General features: G+C 41.0%; 1 protein-coding gene across 3 annotated transcripts in view; it reads left to right on the top strand.

Moving 5' to 3' along the window:
- The window catches only part of CXADR (CXADR cell adhesion molecule), a 70,149-nt gene that overhangs the window by 33,879 nt on the left and 18,891 nt on the right, over positions 1–17,379 (top strand). The window contains exons 4-7 of one of the 3 annotated variants that reach the window (XM_055421898.2): positions 7,280–7,435; positions 8,511–8,633; positions 9,646–9,784; positions 10,857–11,040. In XM_055421898.2, coding sequence (XP_055277873.1) covers positions 7,280–7,435; positions 8,511–8,633; positions 9,646–9,784; positions 10,857–11,040 — 602 coding nt within the window. Of the gene's footprint in view, positions 1–7,279; positions 7,436–8,510; positions 8,634–9,645; positions 9,785–10,856; positions 15,317–17,379 lie in introns of those variants that run through there. The other 2 variants (XM_088836085.1, XM_055421908.2) reach the window with 2 other exon arrangements.

The following is a 17,379-nucleotide window of genomic DNA, read 5'->3' as shown; positions in this document are numbered from 1 at the left end:
CAAACTCATGTCCGTTGAGTCAGTGATGCCATCCAACCATCTCATCCTCTGTCATCTCCTTCTCCTCCTGCCCTCAATCTTTCCCAGCATCAGGGTCTTTTCAAATGAGTCAGCACTCCTCATCAGGTGGCCAAAGTATTGGAGTTTCAGCTTCAACATCAGTCCTTCCAATGAACACCCAGGACTGATCTCCTTTAGAATGGACTGGTTTGATCTCCTTGCAGTCCAAGGTACTCTCAAGAGTCTTCTCAAATACCACAGTTCAAAAGCACCAATTCTTTGGTGCTCAGCTTTCCTTATAGTCCAACTCTCACATCCATACATGACTACTGGAAAAACCATAGCCTTGACTAGACAGACCTTTGTTGGCAAAGTAATGTCTCTGCGTTTTAATACACTGTCTAGGTTGATTATAACTTTCCTTCCAAGGAGTAAGCGTCTTTTAATTTCATGGCTGCAGTCACCATCTGCAGTGATTTTGGAGCCCAAAAAAATAGCCAGTAGAGACTAATTTTTGTGCATCCCAGCAACAACTCCCAGGGTTGTTGTGGTTGATAAGGCAGTCTTCTGGCAAGATCGTCGAGGGCGTCCTGGTAAGAGGCACTCCATGCTGAGTGGAACTCCTTCAGAATATGTCTATGGTATGAAAGCAGGTGAACCTGAAGAGGAACTGGGAAAGGCAATATGGTAACATTGGAAATTCTAGCCTTTTGTGTCTGCATTCAGCAAACGTGGAGTTGCCTTTCTTTTTTATAAACGTGGAAGCTGGTAAAAGTTTAATAACTTGTCTGAACTCTTATCCCAGACTATGGCATACCTGAAATTATAACCCTGAGTGTATCTTCTTTAGGGCTTCCCTGGTGATTTCAGATGGTGAAGAATCTGTCTGCAATGCAGGAGACATGGGTTGGATCCCTGGGTTGGGTAGATCCCCTGGAGGAGAGAATGGCTACCCACTCCAGTATTCTTGCCTGGAGAATTCCATGGACAGAGGAACCTGGCAGGCTACAGTCACTGCTTTCCAGGAAGCGTTGAGTTAGGATATATGTGGAATTTTAACTGGTTCCTGATGTACCAAGCAGATTATACGTATTTGTCAGAATTATTTACTGTGGAGTCCCTGTTTGAGGGGGGCAGGTACACTGGGAGGGATGTGATTGGCACATGTTCCTGAAATAGGTGTGGACAGATACTCTGTGTATCTGTGTGTGTGTGTGAGAGAGAGAGAGAGAGAGAAAGATCTCGTAGAGGCTGTCATAGACTCTGGCCAGGCACACCCGAGGCAGCAGGCATGACTGTCGGGCAGGAAGGATGGCCTTTTACATTAAACCTCACACCTCTGACATCTTCTTCCTCAGCCTGGATGGGTGGGAAACACGGACACTGTACCTCCTTTTGTTAGCTCTGTGTGGGATCACCATGGCCAAGCAAGCCCTGGTGTCAAGCCAGGGCGGGAGGGAGAGACTGAATGGGGGGCGCGGGGAGAAAGGGGACAGTGGTGGCTGAAGGGGGAAGCGGGGATGACCTCTGACCCTGAGGATGACCTCTGACCTGGTGAGACCGTCTCAGAGCCAGAGGAGAACTTCTTCACTTCTCCTCCACATTTTCAGATGAGTCAGGACCCCTGTGGCAGAAAACACTAGAAGTTTCTCTTGAAAGTGAGAGCTGGATAGAAACAATTTGTTTGCGTTTTTCCTGAAAATACTGCTTAGGCGTTCTGGTGGAAAGATTAAACAAAATGCCTTCTAGAGACCAGACCATCCAGTGGAGCTTTTGATTGCTTCACTGTCAGAGGCTAGGCCTGATACTTCGATTTGCTTGTCTGAAATCTGTAGATGCCACCACGGTGTCCCCATAGTAATGAAAACTTGTTCGGGGACTTCCCTGGTAGTTCAGTGATTAAGACTCAGCTCCCAATGCAAGGATCACAGCTTTGATCTCTGGTTGGGGAACTAAGATCCACATGGCACAGCCAAAAAACAATTTAAAAAAATAAAAGAAAGCTTCTTCAGAGCCCTGGGTGCTGTACAGACACAAACGGGGATGACTATTAGCTGCCTGGGTGTGAGTGGTGGCCTGTGGCTATCCCATGCTCTGTTGCTCGGGCCCGCCCCACTCTTTCAGATGCGCCAACTGTACACGTAGATGCAACTCAGTAAAGAAGCTGGACAAGGGTTAATATGGTGGCTGCTCACTGCCAGCACCTTCCCTGGGAACTTCAGAAAAACCTATTACTGGGACCTTTTGGTGTAAATAGACTTGGCTATTATGGTGTATATGGTGTACTCAGCCTGCACTCACACCATAGAAGGGCATGTGCAGGGATTCAGTCAACAATGGGATTTATTTGGGGTTTTTTTCACTTTTTATTCTGAAATGATTTTAGTTTTACAGACAAGTTGCAAAACTAGCAGAAAGTTCATGAGAGTGTACCCATTACCTAATTTCTCCTAATGGTAACATTTTGCAAAATCGTAATACAACTTCTAAAACCAAGAAATTAGTATTGAAGCTATACTATTAACTATGGGCCTAATTTGAATTTTATACCTTCCCATTAATGCCCTTTTGTTCCCGGGTCAAGTCAAAGGTCCATGCTGAATTGATGTCCCCTCGAGTTAATGTCAAGGGGCACATGTTGTTCTGTCTTATTGTTAACCATGATTACTTGGTTTAAATTTTATCTGATAGATTTCTCCATTATAAAATTACTAATTTTCCCTCTGGGATTGAAAAATACCCCCCCCCCCAACCCCAAATACCAGCTCTGAATATAAAAGTTTGAAAATCTCAAAAAAAAAAAAATACTAGCCCTTTTAATATATAAAAGTTTGAAAACTTCAACAGTAATAACAAAAAATAGTAGCTCTTTGTATATAAAATAAAAGTTTGAAAACTTAAAAAAATCCCAGTGGGGGAGCCACTTTGAGACTTTGCAAATATCCTTTCTCCTCAAACTTTTTGCCCCTTGATTTTTAGCACCTATGCATGGATTTCACCAGAAGTCGAGGTATTTTGAACCAAGCAAAAATACTATTGCTGAGTGGATGACGTGATGATAAAAGTATATTCTGTCCCAAATAGAGATTTAGAGTATTTTCTGTAGTCTGAGGTAGTGGGCCCCTAGCTTGGAGGGATGATGATATAACGCACAGATGGAACAAAGCATTACTAAATTGGTGGGATGCCAACCAAGTGCAAGTTGAAAGTCATGGATCTTTAACTGAGAAGGATTATTTATTGGTCTCGTCACTGAGCATGATGACAGATGTTCCAAGGACAGTGATGGGGTACCCTGGAGCCCCAGAGCAAAGAAACGTTAGATGATAGAACTTGATCTTCGTTCCCTTTCTGGCTTTCTCTTTCAGTCCAACAAGGTGCCATGGATTAAGAGTTAATCTTCCCTATATCGGGATGGGTAAAATTATAATTCAGAAAACAAAGATCATGGCATCTGGTCCTATCACTTCATGCAAATAGATGGAAAAACAGTGGAAACAGTGTCAGACTTTATTTTTCTGGGCTCCAAAATCACTGCAGATGCTGATTGCAGCCATGAAATTAAAAGACGCTTACTCCTTGGAAGGAAAGTTATGACCAAACTAGATAGCATATTAAAAAGCAGAGACATTACTTTGCCAACAAAGGTCCGTCTTTTCAAGGCTATGGTTTTTCCCGTGGTCCTGTATGGATGTGAGAGTTGGACTGTGAAGAAAGCTGATCGCCGAAGAATTGATGCTTTTGAACTGTGGTGTTGGAGAAGACTCTTGAGAGTCCCTTATACTTCAAGGAGATCCAACCAGTCCATTCTAGAGGAGATCAATCCTGGGTGTTCATTGGAAGGACTGATGCTAAAGCTGAAACTGCAATACTCTGGCCACCTCATGCGACGAGTTGACTCACTGGAAAAGACTGATGCTGGGAGGGATTGGGGGCGGGAGGAGATGGGGATGACAGAGAATGAGATGGCTGGATGGCATCACTGACTCTGTGGACATGAGTTTGAGTGAACTCCGGGAGTTGGTGATGGACAGGGAGGCCTGGCGTGCTGTGATTCATGGGGTCGCTAAGAGTTGGACACGACTGAGCGACTGAACTGAACTGAACTGAAAATTATAATATGGTTAGTGGTTAGGGTTGCCATGTAAAAGACTTGCACTTTCTCCTCCCTTTGGAAAGCAGGTAGCCACCTCTAGGCGGGGTTTCCCAGGTGTCACTAGTGGTAAAAAGCCTGCCTGCCAACACAGGAGACATAAGAGATTCAAGTTCAGTCCTTGGGTCGGGAAGATCCCCTGGAGGAGGATATGGCAACTCATTCCAGTATTCCTGCCTGGAGAATCCCATGGACAGAGGAGCCTGGTGGGTCACAGTCCATGGGGTTGCACAGAGTTGGACATGACTGAAGCAACTTAGCACACCTGCACTCCTAAGCGACACTCAGAACTAGTGTTGGTAAAATCTTGCTCTGTTGTGGATGGAGTATCTTGAAATCTCAAACTTGTGGGACCCTGACTTCCTGAGCAGCTGCTATAAATAACTGCCCATTATTGGATATGTTTGGGAGAGGGACATTTTCAGTAGAAAAACAGTTTAGGGTTAGAATGCTGTGTTACCAGTAGATGCTTGATGTCCAAAGCATTGCTTCAATATCTCACTTACTGCTAGTCTGTGTAATAAAGGATTTATTGGCAGTTTGAAAAAATGGAGAACAAGACTCATTTCGTGGAGACTCAAAGGATGAAATAATTGTGCGAAACTGCTTCAGAAGTCCAAATGTTGTAGTTTCCAGGGCGACTGACAGATGCGAAAAAAAAACAGATTTGCTTAGGAAAATCAGCAACCCAGTTAAATGCATCTGTTGATCCTTATTAAAATGTGTAAGTTGTAACAGACGAAGGGGAGAGATACAATTAAATTTTAGCATTATCAAGAAATGTGTGACGTGAGACCATGATCAACACCCTTAGTTAAAGAGGCCCCACTGGGTATGACAGACCCTGTCGGCCAGATTTGGAAAAGTTTGACATTTTCTTAGAGTTGAACATTCACTAACCTAATGTGAAAAAGGAAAACATATACCAGCACTTAACAAGCAGCGTTGTTTATAACAGTGCAAAACTGTAAAACCCGTTCACATTTATTCTTAGTAGTGAAAAAATAAAAGCCCCACCAGGACTTGAAAGACTCAACAAAGAAAAATCAGTCCTGCTATTTTTCAGACTGGGAGGATGGCTGCAGATAGTCAGGTCGATGGTCTATGGGAAGGTTGCTTTCCCAGGGGTGTGGGGCGCTGGTAAACTCTAGCCTGCAGCTGTCTCCTCACTTGCCCCCCAGAGACGTGTGCCCTGCTCCTCCTGTCCTGGGGTGCTCAGGTTGCTGGATTGTCCTCATCTCCAGTTTAATCCCCACTTCTCCTAATCCTGCCGCAGAAACGGCATCAGATTCAGAACTGGTCTCTGCTCTTGAAGACTCTTCCCTGAACCTTCAGACTCTCTCGCTGCCTTGTCCAGTGACATGCCACCGCTTTCCACAGTGCCTTCTCACCAGTTCATCTGATTCCCACCGGCTTCACACCTGCTCCTGGTCTAACTGGGCTTTGGTAGTAACCCCCAGACAGAAACAGCGTTCATCAATATCTGAATGAAAAAGCAAATTTATGTTACAGTCAGTGTGATTCAACAGATAAGTGATATATATACAACAACATGGATCAATTGGATCAATCTCAAAGTGAAGAGGAATTAAAGAGCCTCTTTATGAGGGTGAAAAAGGAGAGTGAAAAAGCTAGTTTAAAACTCAACATGCCAAAAAACTAAGATCATGGCATCCATTCCCATCACTTCATTTCAAATAGAAAGGGAAAAAATGGAAGCAGTGGCAGATTTTATTTTCTTGGGCTCCAAAATCACTGCAGACAGTGACTGCAGCCAGGAAATTAAGACACTTGCTCCTTGGAAGGAAAGTTATGACAAACCTAGACAGCATATTAAAAAGTAGAGACATTGCTTTGCCAACAAAGGTCCATCTGGTCAAAGCTATGGTTTTTCTAGTAGTCATGTATGGATGTGAGAGTTGGACCATAAAGAAGGCTGAGCACCAAAGAATTGATTCTTTCAAGTTGTGGTGCTGGAGAAGACTCTTTGAGAGTCCCTTGGACTGCAAGGGGATCAAACCGGTCAATCCTAAACGAAGTCAACCCTGACTCCATTGGAAGGACTGATGCTGAAGCTGAAGCTGTAATACTTTTGCCACCTGATGCAAGGAGTTGACTCACTGGAAGACTCTGATGCTGGAAAAGATTGAGGGCAGGAAGAGAAGGGGGCGACATAGTCTAAGATGGTTAGATAGCATCACCGACTCAATGGACATGAAGTCGAGCAAAGTCCAGAGATGGTGAACAGCAGAGGAACCTGGCATGCTGCAGTCCATGGGGTCACAAAGAGTTGGACATGACTGAGCAACTGAAAAACAATAACAGAAGCCTTATGATGAATAAAAGAAGCAAAAGTACATACTGTGCCTTCCATTTATGTGACTCACAGAGAAGCAGAACCAACCTATAGCGATTATGCAGTTCAGCAAGAGGGTACCACCTGCCAAGGTGTTAACTAGTATTAAGGTGGGTTGCATGTAATGGAGCTATTAGCAGCTGCTCTAAACAGCACCCCAGAGAGACCTGGAGTATAACCTCAGAATTGCCTTTTTATAACACTGCTCTCGTGGGGGGGTGGGGCTTGGATTGCTATAACTGTGGAATGTAATTGGCCCTTGCTGCTCTTATGTGAGTTGTCCCTTTTATCGACATACCTTATCATAAACCCCCGATTGTGGGCAAACAGAAGATGTGACAGAGCACACACACTCCAAGGGGACTACATATGCTTGGAAAACTATGCTACATGTCAGGCTCCAAATAGAAGAATAGGTTTAGGACTGGAGGGGGAGCGTCCTTGGGTCTCAAGTAGCCCAGCCTGCATCATTCTTGCTTCTTTCAGATGTGCCCCGTGGAATGGAGGGGCACAGACCCGCGTCTGAGCCGCTGCCTGGCCTCTTACGCAATGGCTGCTTGCCTGAGCTCATTCTCGCCTGTTCTGTGCTGGACGCAGCTAAGGAAACTGGCATTGGCAGCCTGTTTCAGTTTTTCAGTCTTGCCTACTCCAAACCCAGGACTGCTGCTCTTGATTTAGCGGTTTGCAACATGCTGTGTTTGTTTAAATCAACATTAGAAACATACATTCCGTTTTTCTGTATAAACTTATAATTTAATGTCTTTTCTTAGTTAAGCCTTCAGGTACACGATGTTATGTTGATGGATCAGAAGAAATTGGAAATGACTTTAAACTCAAATGTGAACCAAAAGAAGGTTCACTCCCACTACGATATGAATGGCAGAAGTTGTCCAACTCACAGAAACTGCCCACCTCATGGTTACCAGGTACTGCTGATTATACAGCTTGATTCTGTGCCATCGATTTGAACTTAAGCCTACTAGGATTTGTACACGTATGCATAGAGTTTTTAATCCCCAAAGCCTTCCCTTTCCTAGACAGAGCAATCAGGATTCTAAGGGAATTAGTGTTTTATAATGACAACTTGGTGTCATGTCATATAAATGAAGAGACATGTTTGCTGCTGCTGCTGCTGCTGCTAAGTCACTTCAGTCGTGTCCAACTCTGTGTGACCCCATAGACGGAAGCCCACCAGGCTCCCCTGTCCCTGGGATTCTCCAGGCAAGAACACTGGAGTGGGTTGCCATTTCCTTCTCCAATGTGTGAAAGTGAAAAGTGAAAGTAGGATATTATAATTGATTTCTTTGGTGTATATTTTTAATTACCGGTAATATTGATGGAAAGAGTCGGACACGACTGAACGACTGAACTGAACTGAATATTGCTAGAAACTTCATTATCATAAATTAGTGGCTAATCTACAAGGAGAGATGGATCTTGAGTGTTTTGGATTCAGGTTGAAGATATGGTTATTTATACATGGCATGTCTGTAAAAATAAAACAAAATAGCTGTGTGACACTAACCACTGTGTTAATCTATTCAAACTGATTAACCCCTCTCCACGCCCTATCCTCCTAGAATCTCTCCACCTCTGTGTCTTTTTTCAGACTAAGAAGCTGAACAGTAGGACCCCGTCTCCTTTTCTGTTTCTTCTGTCTGAGGGGATGAGATACATTTTGCAGATCTTGCTGCTGCACCTAAGAGCTTTCATGCCACGGAGTATTTTTTTATAATCAGTGTGGCTCTGTTTCATCGGAGACTTTGTGCCTGACCGAAGGGTTCATGATTACTTTGGCTCTGACATGAATGAACCCGAGGTGCAATGGTTTGCATTTGGGAGACATGCACGTGTCTTGCTGCGTTTGTTCTGTGTCTGGCTTCAGTTTGTCTCACTTTTACCTGGATTGTCAACCAAGTTGGGTTTGCCTTTACTAGAAACTCAGCAGTCTGTTATTATAAAAGTGGGTTTTGTTCCCTCACCCCCTCTTTCTTCCCATAGAAATGACGTCACCTGTTATATCTGTGAAAAATGCCACTGCCGAATACTCCGGGACGTACAGCTGTACGGTCCGAAACAGAGTGGGCTCTGATCAGTGCCTGCTGCGCCTGGATGTCGTTCCGCGTAAGTGATCTTCTCTGTGCTCTGATAAGGTGGTTTCGTGATGTTTATGCAGTCGCCTTTGGTTCCATCAGCAAATGTGTGGTTGGGCAGTGGGATGCTGCCTTTGAGCACAGCACCCTGGCCTGGTTACTCGCTTTTCTAAGACATGGAAGGGAAAGAAGTACTACATTTCATTAATAAAACCTTCATTATCGTACCACCATTATGGAGGCAAGAGTTGTCAAGTTAATTCTTGTACCATATTTAGCCAACGTAAGTAAGGCTCCCCTGGTGGCCCTAGTGGTAAAAAAAAAAAATCCACCTGCCAATGCAGGAGGTGTAAGAGATGCATGTTCAGTCCTTGGGTCGGGAAGGTCCCCTGGAGGAGGGCACGGCAACCTGCTCCAGTATTCTTGCCTGGAGAATCCCATGCACAGAGGAGCCTGGCGGGCCATAGTCTGTGGGGTCGCAAAAAGGTGGACACGACTGAAGTGATTTAGCATGCATGCGACTAAGGACAAATTATTTAGAACATTCTTATGCCAACCTAGATAGCTGTGAATAGTAAAATCTTTCAGAGTGATTTTATTGTTTTTATCCTTGAAATGGGCTTCCCTGGTGGCTCAGAGGTTGAAGCGTCTGCCTCCAATGCGGGAGACCCGGGTTCGATCCCTGGGTCGGGAAGATCCCCTGGAGAAGGAAACGGTAACCCACTCCAGTATTCTTGCCTGGAGAATCCCATGGACGGAGAAGCCTGGTAGGCTACAGTCCACGGGGTCGCAAAGAGTTGGACATGACTGAGCGACAGAATGGAACGGAACGGATCCTTGAAATAGATTATACAGTTCAGAAGAAAGTTCGTTTACTAGATTTCCCCCCAACCAGAAAAAGCTAGCTAATTTGTCTCTTAAAGTTAATATATGCAATGAAATCAATCTGTTATTGTATATCATTACCTTCAATATGACTAGGTAAAAAATACTTTTGTGTTGTTTTCACTATTAATTATTTTCTTGTTAACATCTTATTCTAGCTTCAAATAGAGCTGGGACAATTGCAGGAGCTGTTATAGGAACTTTACTTGCGCTCGTGCTTATTGCTCTTATTGTCTTTTGCTGTCATAAAAAGCGCAGAGAAGAAAAATACGAAAAGGAAGTTCACCATGATATCAGGTAATTAAGTGACATAGGAGTTGACTGATATACTGAATTTATTACATCATTAAAGCATTAGTTCTCTTAACCATCTGAAGCATTTGGCTGCATGAGAACTGGATGAAAGCTGTAGCTTTTCCCCTTAACACATTTGAAAGCATTTTAATACTTATTTCAAGTGTGTGGAGCCAACTAACCTCTCCCCTACTTTGGGCCCTACTTTAAGAACCACTGCCGAATGCTTATCTCAGGACTATTTGCCTTCTCCCAGTAAAGTACAGGCATGAAGTTTTCAAGAAATGAAGATGTTAAAGGTTGGTTAGTTTGCTTTTTAAAGGTCTGATTGTATCTAGTGACGTAGCTAGTTAATAGATCTATTGGTAATGTGATTTAATTTTTTTAAAATATTCTAAACCAGTAGATCTTAACTAGAAGTGAATTATAACATTGAATTATAGAACTTGGAAAAATAACAACATATGACCAAAGTAACACCCAGAAAATTGACATTTGCTGAGTCTGGGGTGGGGTCTGACACTTTTCTTTTTGAAGTATACCAGAAGTAACTCAGATATATATTCTATGTCAGTGCTTATTATGAAAATTCTTATGCCTGCTTCTCAGTTTTTGCAAACTTAAATCTGCTAAGTTTTCAGCTAAAGTCTTAGATGAGTAGCTTTCATAATAAAAAGGAAATTTTGTCTTGTTCTTTTTTTTTTTTTTGGTTGAAATATCTGTCGGTTTATTGACTATGAAGTATTACATGACTATAACCAGATTATCTAGATCAGTGATACTAGAATATGAAAATATTTGAAGTTTGTTCTTTGTGAGACAGCATTATAGAGTCATGCATTTCTGTAAAACCCACATTTCATTGTGTGTGAAGATAGAAACTCTGTGTTGACGAACTTGGGCCAAACACACAGTTGATGACATCATGCCTTCCTGTGCTTGTTTTCCGTGTGTCATTCGCACTTTTACACACGTGACGCTTAAATAGCAGCTGTTCCCTCATCCCTACCCATGATTCACAGCTCAGGTAGTCTAAGATTTTTTAGAAACATTCTTTGGGATCTTCGCTTTCTAGAGAAGACGTGCCTCCTCCCAAGAGCCGAACGTCCACTGCCAGAAGCTACATCGGCAGCAATCACTCATCCCTGGGATCCATGTCCCCGTCCAACATGGAAGGATATTCCAAGACTCAGTACAACCAAGTGCCAAGCGAAGACTTGGAACGCGCTCCTCAGAGTCCGACGCTCCCGCCCGCTAAGGTAGCTGCTCCTAATCTCAGCAGGATGGGGGCGGTGCCCGTGATGATTCCAGCACAGAGCAAGGACGGGTCCATAGTGTAGGGCCTCTGTGCCCTTCACCCGTGCCCTCCTCCGCAGATATGAACACCCGTACACTTTGCTACCAGCCGCAAAATACATGAAAAAAAAAAGCTAACCAAAAACTATAAGAATAATACATCAGAAAGTTTTGTTTGGTCATATTGAAATAGTAAAGGCATTGAAGTTCTGAGGACAGATTCACTGTCTAATATTTCCTTTAAAAGCTTGAGTTTATAGGTTTCTGAATATCAATACTTAAGTCAGATGTGGCACTTTGAATATGAAATCAGAGGTGAAGAAGGAAATTGGTGAACTTTTGTGCGCACCAGCTTGATACTTGAATCATCTGAAATTTCTGCCATTGTCTTTAGGTTGCTTTTTTTCCACTTAGTTTATGTGACCTGACAGTGTTCCCCTAACCCCCTCAAAATCGGTAAAGAAAGATTCATGGCAAAAATACTTACATGCATTTATGTTTGTTCTTGTTTTCCCTTCTTTGAAAGCTTTGTGTTTGAAATGTCTCTAATAACTAGAAGACACTACAGTGTTCTAGAAATCACCTAGTTCTGCATAATTCATAAGCCTTGGATATGAAATGACTTCTAAAGTATTTAATGGATAGATTGCTGTGGGTGGCAGGGACATAGTAGGGGGGCTCTTTGGTATGCTAAATTAAAAGAATCATTTATCTGATTCGTTTAGAAAATTTGCTGTTACCTGTATACAGTGATGACATTAGTGGTGAAATAGTGAGGATGGATTTTGCTGATTAATGTCCCAGTACCCTGAGGCCTGTGGTGGTCTGCTGATCAGTAACCTGCTATCAAAGATGTATAGTATTTTGCAGTTCCCAAATAAATGCTGGCCCTGCGCTTTAGGTGATATTTTCCTAATAAGAAAAAGAGTGATAACTCATTTATTGTTTGGCAATTACAGATTGTCATTCTCTAAATTATTGGTTCTAAATTGAAGAATTTTTTGTTTTTCTGGTTCGGTTTTTTTGTGTTTGTGATGGTGTTGCATAGTATATGTTCTAGAAAGGTAATCTGAAATTTACCCTCTTGAATGCAGTTCCTGGAGGATATTTTCTTCATAGACTTAGAATGATGAACTACATTTTAAACTAGTAAGTGTCCTCTGTCAGTTCTGTATTTCAGACTTGGGAGGATGTACAGTTGCTATCGTATGGCCAATATGTCTTGTGTAGTTTCAGAAAATCAAGTTGAGCTTGGAAAAGTATGTCTTAGTTTTGTGGAAGTGACTTAATTTTTAAAAAAGAGAGAGAAATGAAAGGAAAAGGAATTAGAAAAATACTCCTACTGCCAAATGTGTTAAATACTGTTTTAGTAGATGAAAGTGAACTTATTGTATTTCCCTTAAGATTGTGAGGGAGTGTGGATTTAGTAGAATGAGCCAACAGTTTCTTTATAGTAATAAGGTCTGCAATAAGTTATTTCACTAGCTCTAAAACCTTTTCCCTAGATTTTAGTAGGGAGTTGGTTTCTGTTCATCTCTTTGGGTGCTGTGGTGGTAAATGCTACATTATACATTAATGTTGGCATGTATTTATGATTAGGCAGAGTATTGTATACATTTTTTTAATGGAAAATTAAAGCTGAATGTGTAATGGATTCGTGTATAGTTTTACATATTTGGAAGCATTTTTAACATAGGTTTTTAACGTTACATAATGTTGCTTTTATACTTATGTTGACATTTTCATCTGTGCCTTTTGGGTAATTTAGTTTTATTATGAATTTCTGGTGCCTATGAGCTAGCTATCACCTGAAAGGTGCTTAGAGGTGAAGGTACTGTTCCTAAAAGTGCATCACTGTGATACCTATCTATCCTTATACCTTCAGTCTTGCCTCTTCCTGTTCTTCTTGGATACAAGGTAACTGATTGCGTTACTCATATACAGTTTTTAAAATGTCAACATCCCCTACACTCTTTGACTGTGTTTCTGATTTTATAATAATAACTATTTTTGAATATCAAATCTCTGATCTGTTTTATATGAATAAAATGTATAAGGTATTATAGAAGTAAATAACCTAGCACAGACATTACTAATAAGAATTTTGGTCCTTCCTAGTCCCAGTTTTGTAATGAAAAGTATGCTATCAGTGTAAGTAGAAATCCCTACAAAAAGTGGACATATGTAACGCTTTCCTTACCTTAGACTACGTAGGTAATCTGGGGTTTGGCTGTAGAATCTCTTCCAAAAGTGCTTTTCAGGCAAGAATACTGGAGTGGCTGCCATTTCCTATTCCAGGGGATCTTCCCTACCGAGGGATCGAATCCACATCTCTTGCATCTGTCCTGCATTGGCAGGCGGATTCGCTACCGCTGGTGCCACCTGGGAAGCTCCCCATTGCTTTCTCTTCCCTTAGACTTCGCAGTTAATCTAGGATCTGGCTGTAGAGTCTCTTCCAGAATGCTTCCTTCCAATTCAGGTCCATTACCACCTACAGCCTGAGAAACAAGCTCAGGAGAAAAGGCCACTGTCATGACCTCAAGAGACCTGTTAGATGTGGTTGAGTTTAGAGGACAGAACTCAGTTTTCAGTTTATAGCTCCAGCTACTCGTAAATTTCAGTGAACCTAAAAGTCAGATAGTACTGATAACTTCCTAAATAATTCTGACTGGTAGTTTCCACTGAACTAGAGATCAAATATTTGTTCTAGAATTACTGTTGGTAATCATTGAGCAAGTCAACAAAAGATTATTATTCAACCATTTTGAAACGTCAGGCAAGGACAGCACTGAACCATCAAAGCAAAGCTGTTCCATTCCACTTTGTACCTAAGAGATTGACACCGTCTTTTTGAATTAGTTGGGGTACCTTTAAAAGAAATATAGAGGTAATAATTCTGTGTTTTGAATATGTAGATTACAGGTGTTTGTTTTCATATGGCAACCTTATTAATATTTCCCTGTTTGGAGATCAAAAACAAAAACAATATTGATTAAACTGGCCAGTTATTCCAGGCAGATAACCTTTAAATTTGGACTGTCATGGAGTTGTTACAATGGAAACACAGACTGAGTGTGTCTTAGGGGGAGGTTAATTCAAGAAACACAATTAGATTATTGGTATGAAGACCTGGTTCTTATTAAAAAGATGATTTTTTAGGATTGAGTTCTGGAAATTTGTAGCAGGTGAAGGGGCAGATAAGACAGTTTGATTAAATATGAAAAGAATTCATTGCATGAAGTTGGATATCCAGTCCTGTAATGTATGGCTTCTTAACTGTTCTCTGTCTTTCTGTGTGCATACAGCATGTAAATTTGAAGTTATATAAACGTTTAAAGGTTTTTTTTTTCTAATCTTTTTTCATCTCCATAGTGTTTAGGGCTTTCAGATGGCCTTATTCCAGTGTGCAAGAAAATAAATTCATATTTTTTGTGGTTAATGCTTTGATGTGTCATGTAAGGAGTAGTTCGTAGAAAATGTTGGCACAATTTTAACTTTTTAGTGGCTTGTGACATATATTATATATATGTGTATATATATATATATCTGTAATATTCCTGTGTTTAGTAGTATAAATGTTCTGGGCAAGTTTTAATATTTCAAATGCCTTTGGATATTCTTGCAATAAAGGCGACGTGTTCTGTAGTTAGACCTTTTTTACTCATTTGACACTAAAATGGTTCATAACTGAGCACAAATTCTACCTAATAGAAATAGGAAAGAACAATATATATATATTGGTGAATTGTGGTTCTGTTTGTCTTATGAAAGGTAACACCAACATGCATTTGTTGTTTTGGCTTCTCACTGTTAATTAAAATCTAGCTTTGCAAAATACCCTAGTTTGTGATTTCAGAGTGTGGTCAATGTCAGTTGAGTGATTTAGACCTCAAACACTGAAAGCTCCAAAGAACTCTGTTTTCTACTAACTTATTTTATGACACGAGTGTTGAGAGAGCCACAATTCACTGATTCTCCTATTCTCATCCCTAACTGTGAATTTTTGTGACAAATACACTTGTGCTACTGAGAAGAAATATTTTGACACTTCACATATGCAAGTAGAGAACTGCGAGTGTCAGTTTCAAAAATGATTTTTTTGTATTTCAAGTTTCTGGCTTAAATATCCAATGGTGCAGATTTTGAAATTTGTAAGAACAAAGTTTGGTTTCAAAAAAGCCAAAAACTTGCTCTAGTTTTGTGACCTTGTGTACTTTGAAAATAAAATCAAGAAAGCAACTTTTTGCCTCATGGTGTGGCTTCCTTGTGCCTCTTATTTTTTAAAAAAAGTCTACTTTATAACGTTTCATTATACCATTCTCCCTGCTTTCCTGAGCCAGGGTTTCTTCCCCCGCACCCCCCTTGCATCTTTTATTAAACAAAGATCAGAACAATCACACAACAATGAAAACTTATCAATGAAAATTTCTCCAGCCCTGTGCATCTATATGACAGTGTGTAACGATGTTTTTGGGGTTGAAGCCTCCAAAGTTCCATGGAGGATGGTGTCACAATTACAGTCTAAGCTCAAGAGTTTTCAGATACATTAAAAATATGTGTACGGTGACTTCTCTGCTGGCCCAGGGGTAAGACTCCATGCTTCCCATGCAGGGGGTTCGGGTTCAGTCCCTGGTTGGGAAACTAAAATCCCCCATGCCCCATGGTATGGCCAAAAAGAAAAAATGTTCATGCATATATGTATTAAATACACATACATCTAGTTATGTTTAAAGCTATTTTCATTGACTCTAAACAGTGATTTCAGGGGGGGAAAATGGGGTATTAATGCTTTTGTAAGAAGATATTTTGAGAAATATTTTATTTTTACTATAGTTTCTCAACCTTGGCTCTTTTAACATTTGGGATGGATGATTCTTGGTTGAGGGGGATTCTTGTGCATTGCTGATGTTTAGCGGCGTTGCTGACCTTTACCTACAAAGTGCCCATAGCTCCTGCCCTCCCCGCCAAGAGGTGACAACCAAAAATGTCTTCAGTGTTGCCAAATTGTCACTGGGGTGGGAAAAAACCACCCCTGGTTGAGAATCAGTGGTTTATACTAAGGTGAAGCGTTCTACTCACATTAAAAGAAGAGCATAGACTTTGGAGTCAGACATATCTGAGTATCATTTATTACTCGATGCTTTACTTCACTTCAGTTGCCTGGTGTTTAAAACGGGGATAAAAATACCTGCACCACAGGGGATGCTGGAAGATTTTAAAGAAATAAAATTGATATAACGAAAATTCTTTGCATTTGTCCCTGTTTGCTGGGATACTATTAGTGAGGCACAGATTTTCAGAGCATCAAGATTACAATAATATAGGCTTAGTGAAACTACTAAGTATAATTTAATGCTTTTCTTTTCATTTAGATCATATTTTAATCATGCATTTCTGAAGGTCAGATCATACTTCTGGATAATTATGTGCCAAATGGCAAAACTGTTTTAATTGAGACAAAATTTGAGCATGAAATAATTTGTTGTTAAATAAAAATGGTTCAGCTCTAAGGTGTAAACAAATACAATTTCTAAATGTGGCAAAGGCAGCCAAAAAAGATCAGGCAGCCAGTGCTAGAAATTTAGCTGTTTTTCTTGCTGGTATTTCTGATGTGTAAATCATATGGGATTTGTTGTTTTTCTACTTAAGTGATTTTTCTGAATTTTTAAGCTATTTACAGGGGAAAAAAGTCATCCTAAGATAACTGCAGAGAAAGTAGAATTTCCAGAGTTAATGAAACACTGAGAAATAAATTTCAGTCCAGTTAACCAAGGACTAGGTTCTCGATCAGTATGCTTCTTGGTTTAAGTGCTGAGCTTGGAAATTCTAACTCTAATGGAGAATGAGAGGAGGTGAGAAGTCACGGGAAGTTACAGAAGTGACATCTGATGTTAGCTGCCAAGAAAGAGCTAAAAGCCATCATCATCTTGACTTTGTCTTTCCCTAAGTCATTTGTTGTTTGTGGTCCTAGCGGATTGGTTGTCTTAAAGTGTAAATCTGATCGTATTGAAATTTAAACCAGATCATCTTAACCTGATATAGAAGGTCTCTGATGACCATTCCATTTCTCTGTGGTTTACTTTTTGTCCTGTTCTAGGTGCATCTCTGTGATAGCCATACTCCAGAAATAAGGGGAAGGTCTCATAACTTTGTGAACGTACCATTTTTTCCACCAGGAAGGAACCCAGCCTTGTTGATCTGCCCAGTGCATATTTGCCTGCACCTATCAGTCCACACTGTCTCCTTGGAAACGTTTTTCCTATTCACAACCCTGCCCCTCAACTCAAGCTAAACTAGGGGTG

Source organism: Moschus berezovskii, chromosome 1 (assembly GCF_049115385.1).
Source record: "Moschus berezovskii isolate FMDL1 chromosome 1, NW_MosBer_1.0, whole genome shotgun sequence".
NCBI lineage: Eukaryota > Metazoa > Chordata > Mammalia > Artiodactyla > Moschidae > Moschus > Moschus berezovskii.
This window is presented reverse-complemented; position numbering and strand designations above follow the sequence as displayed.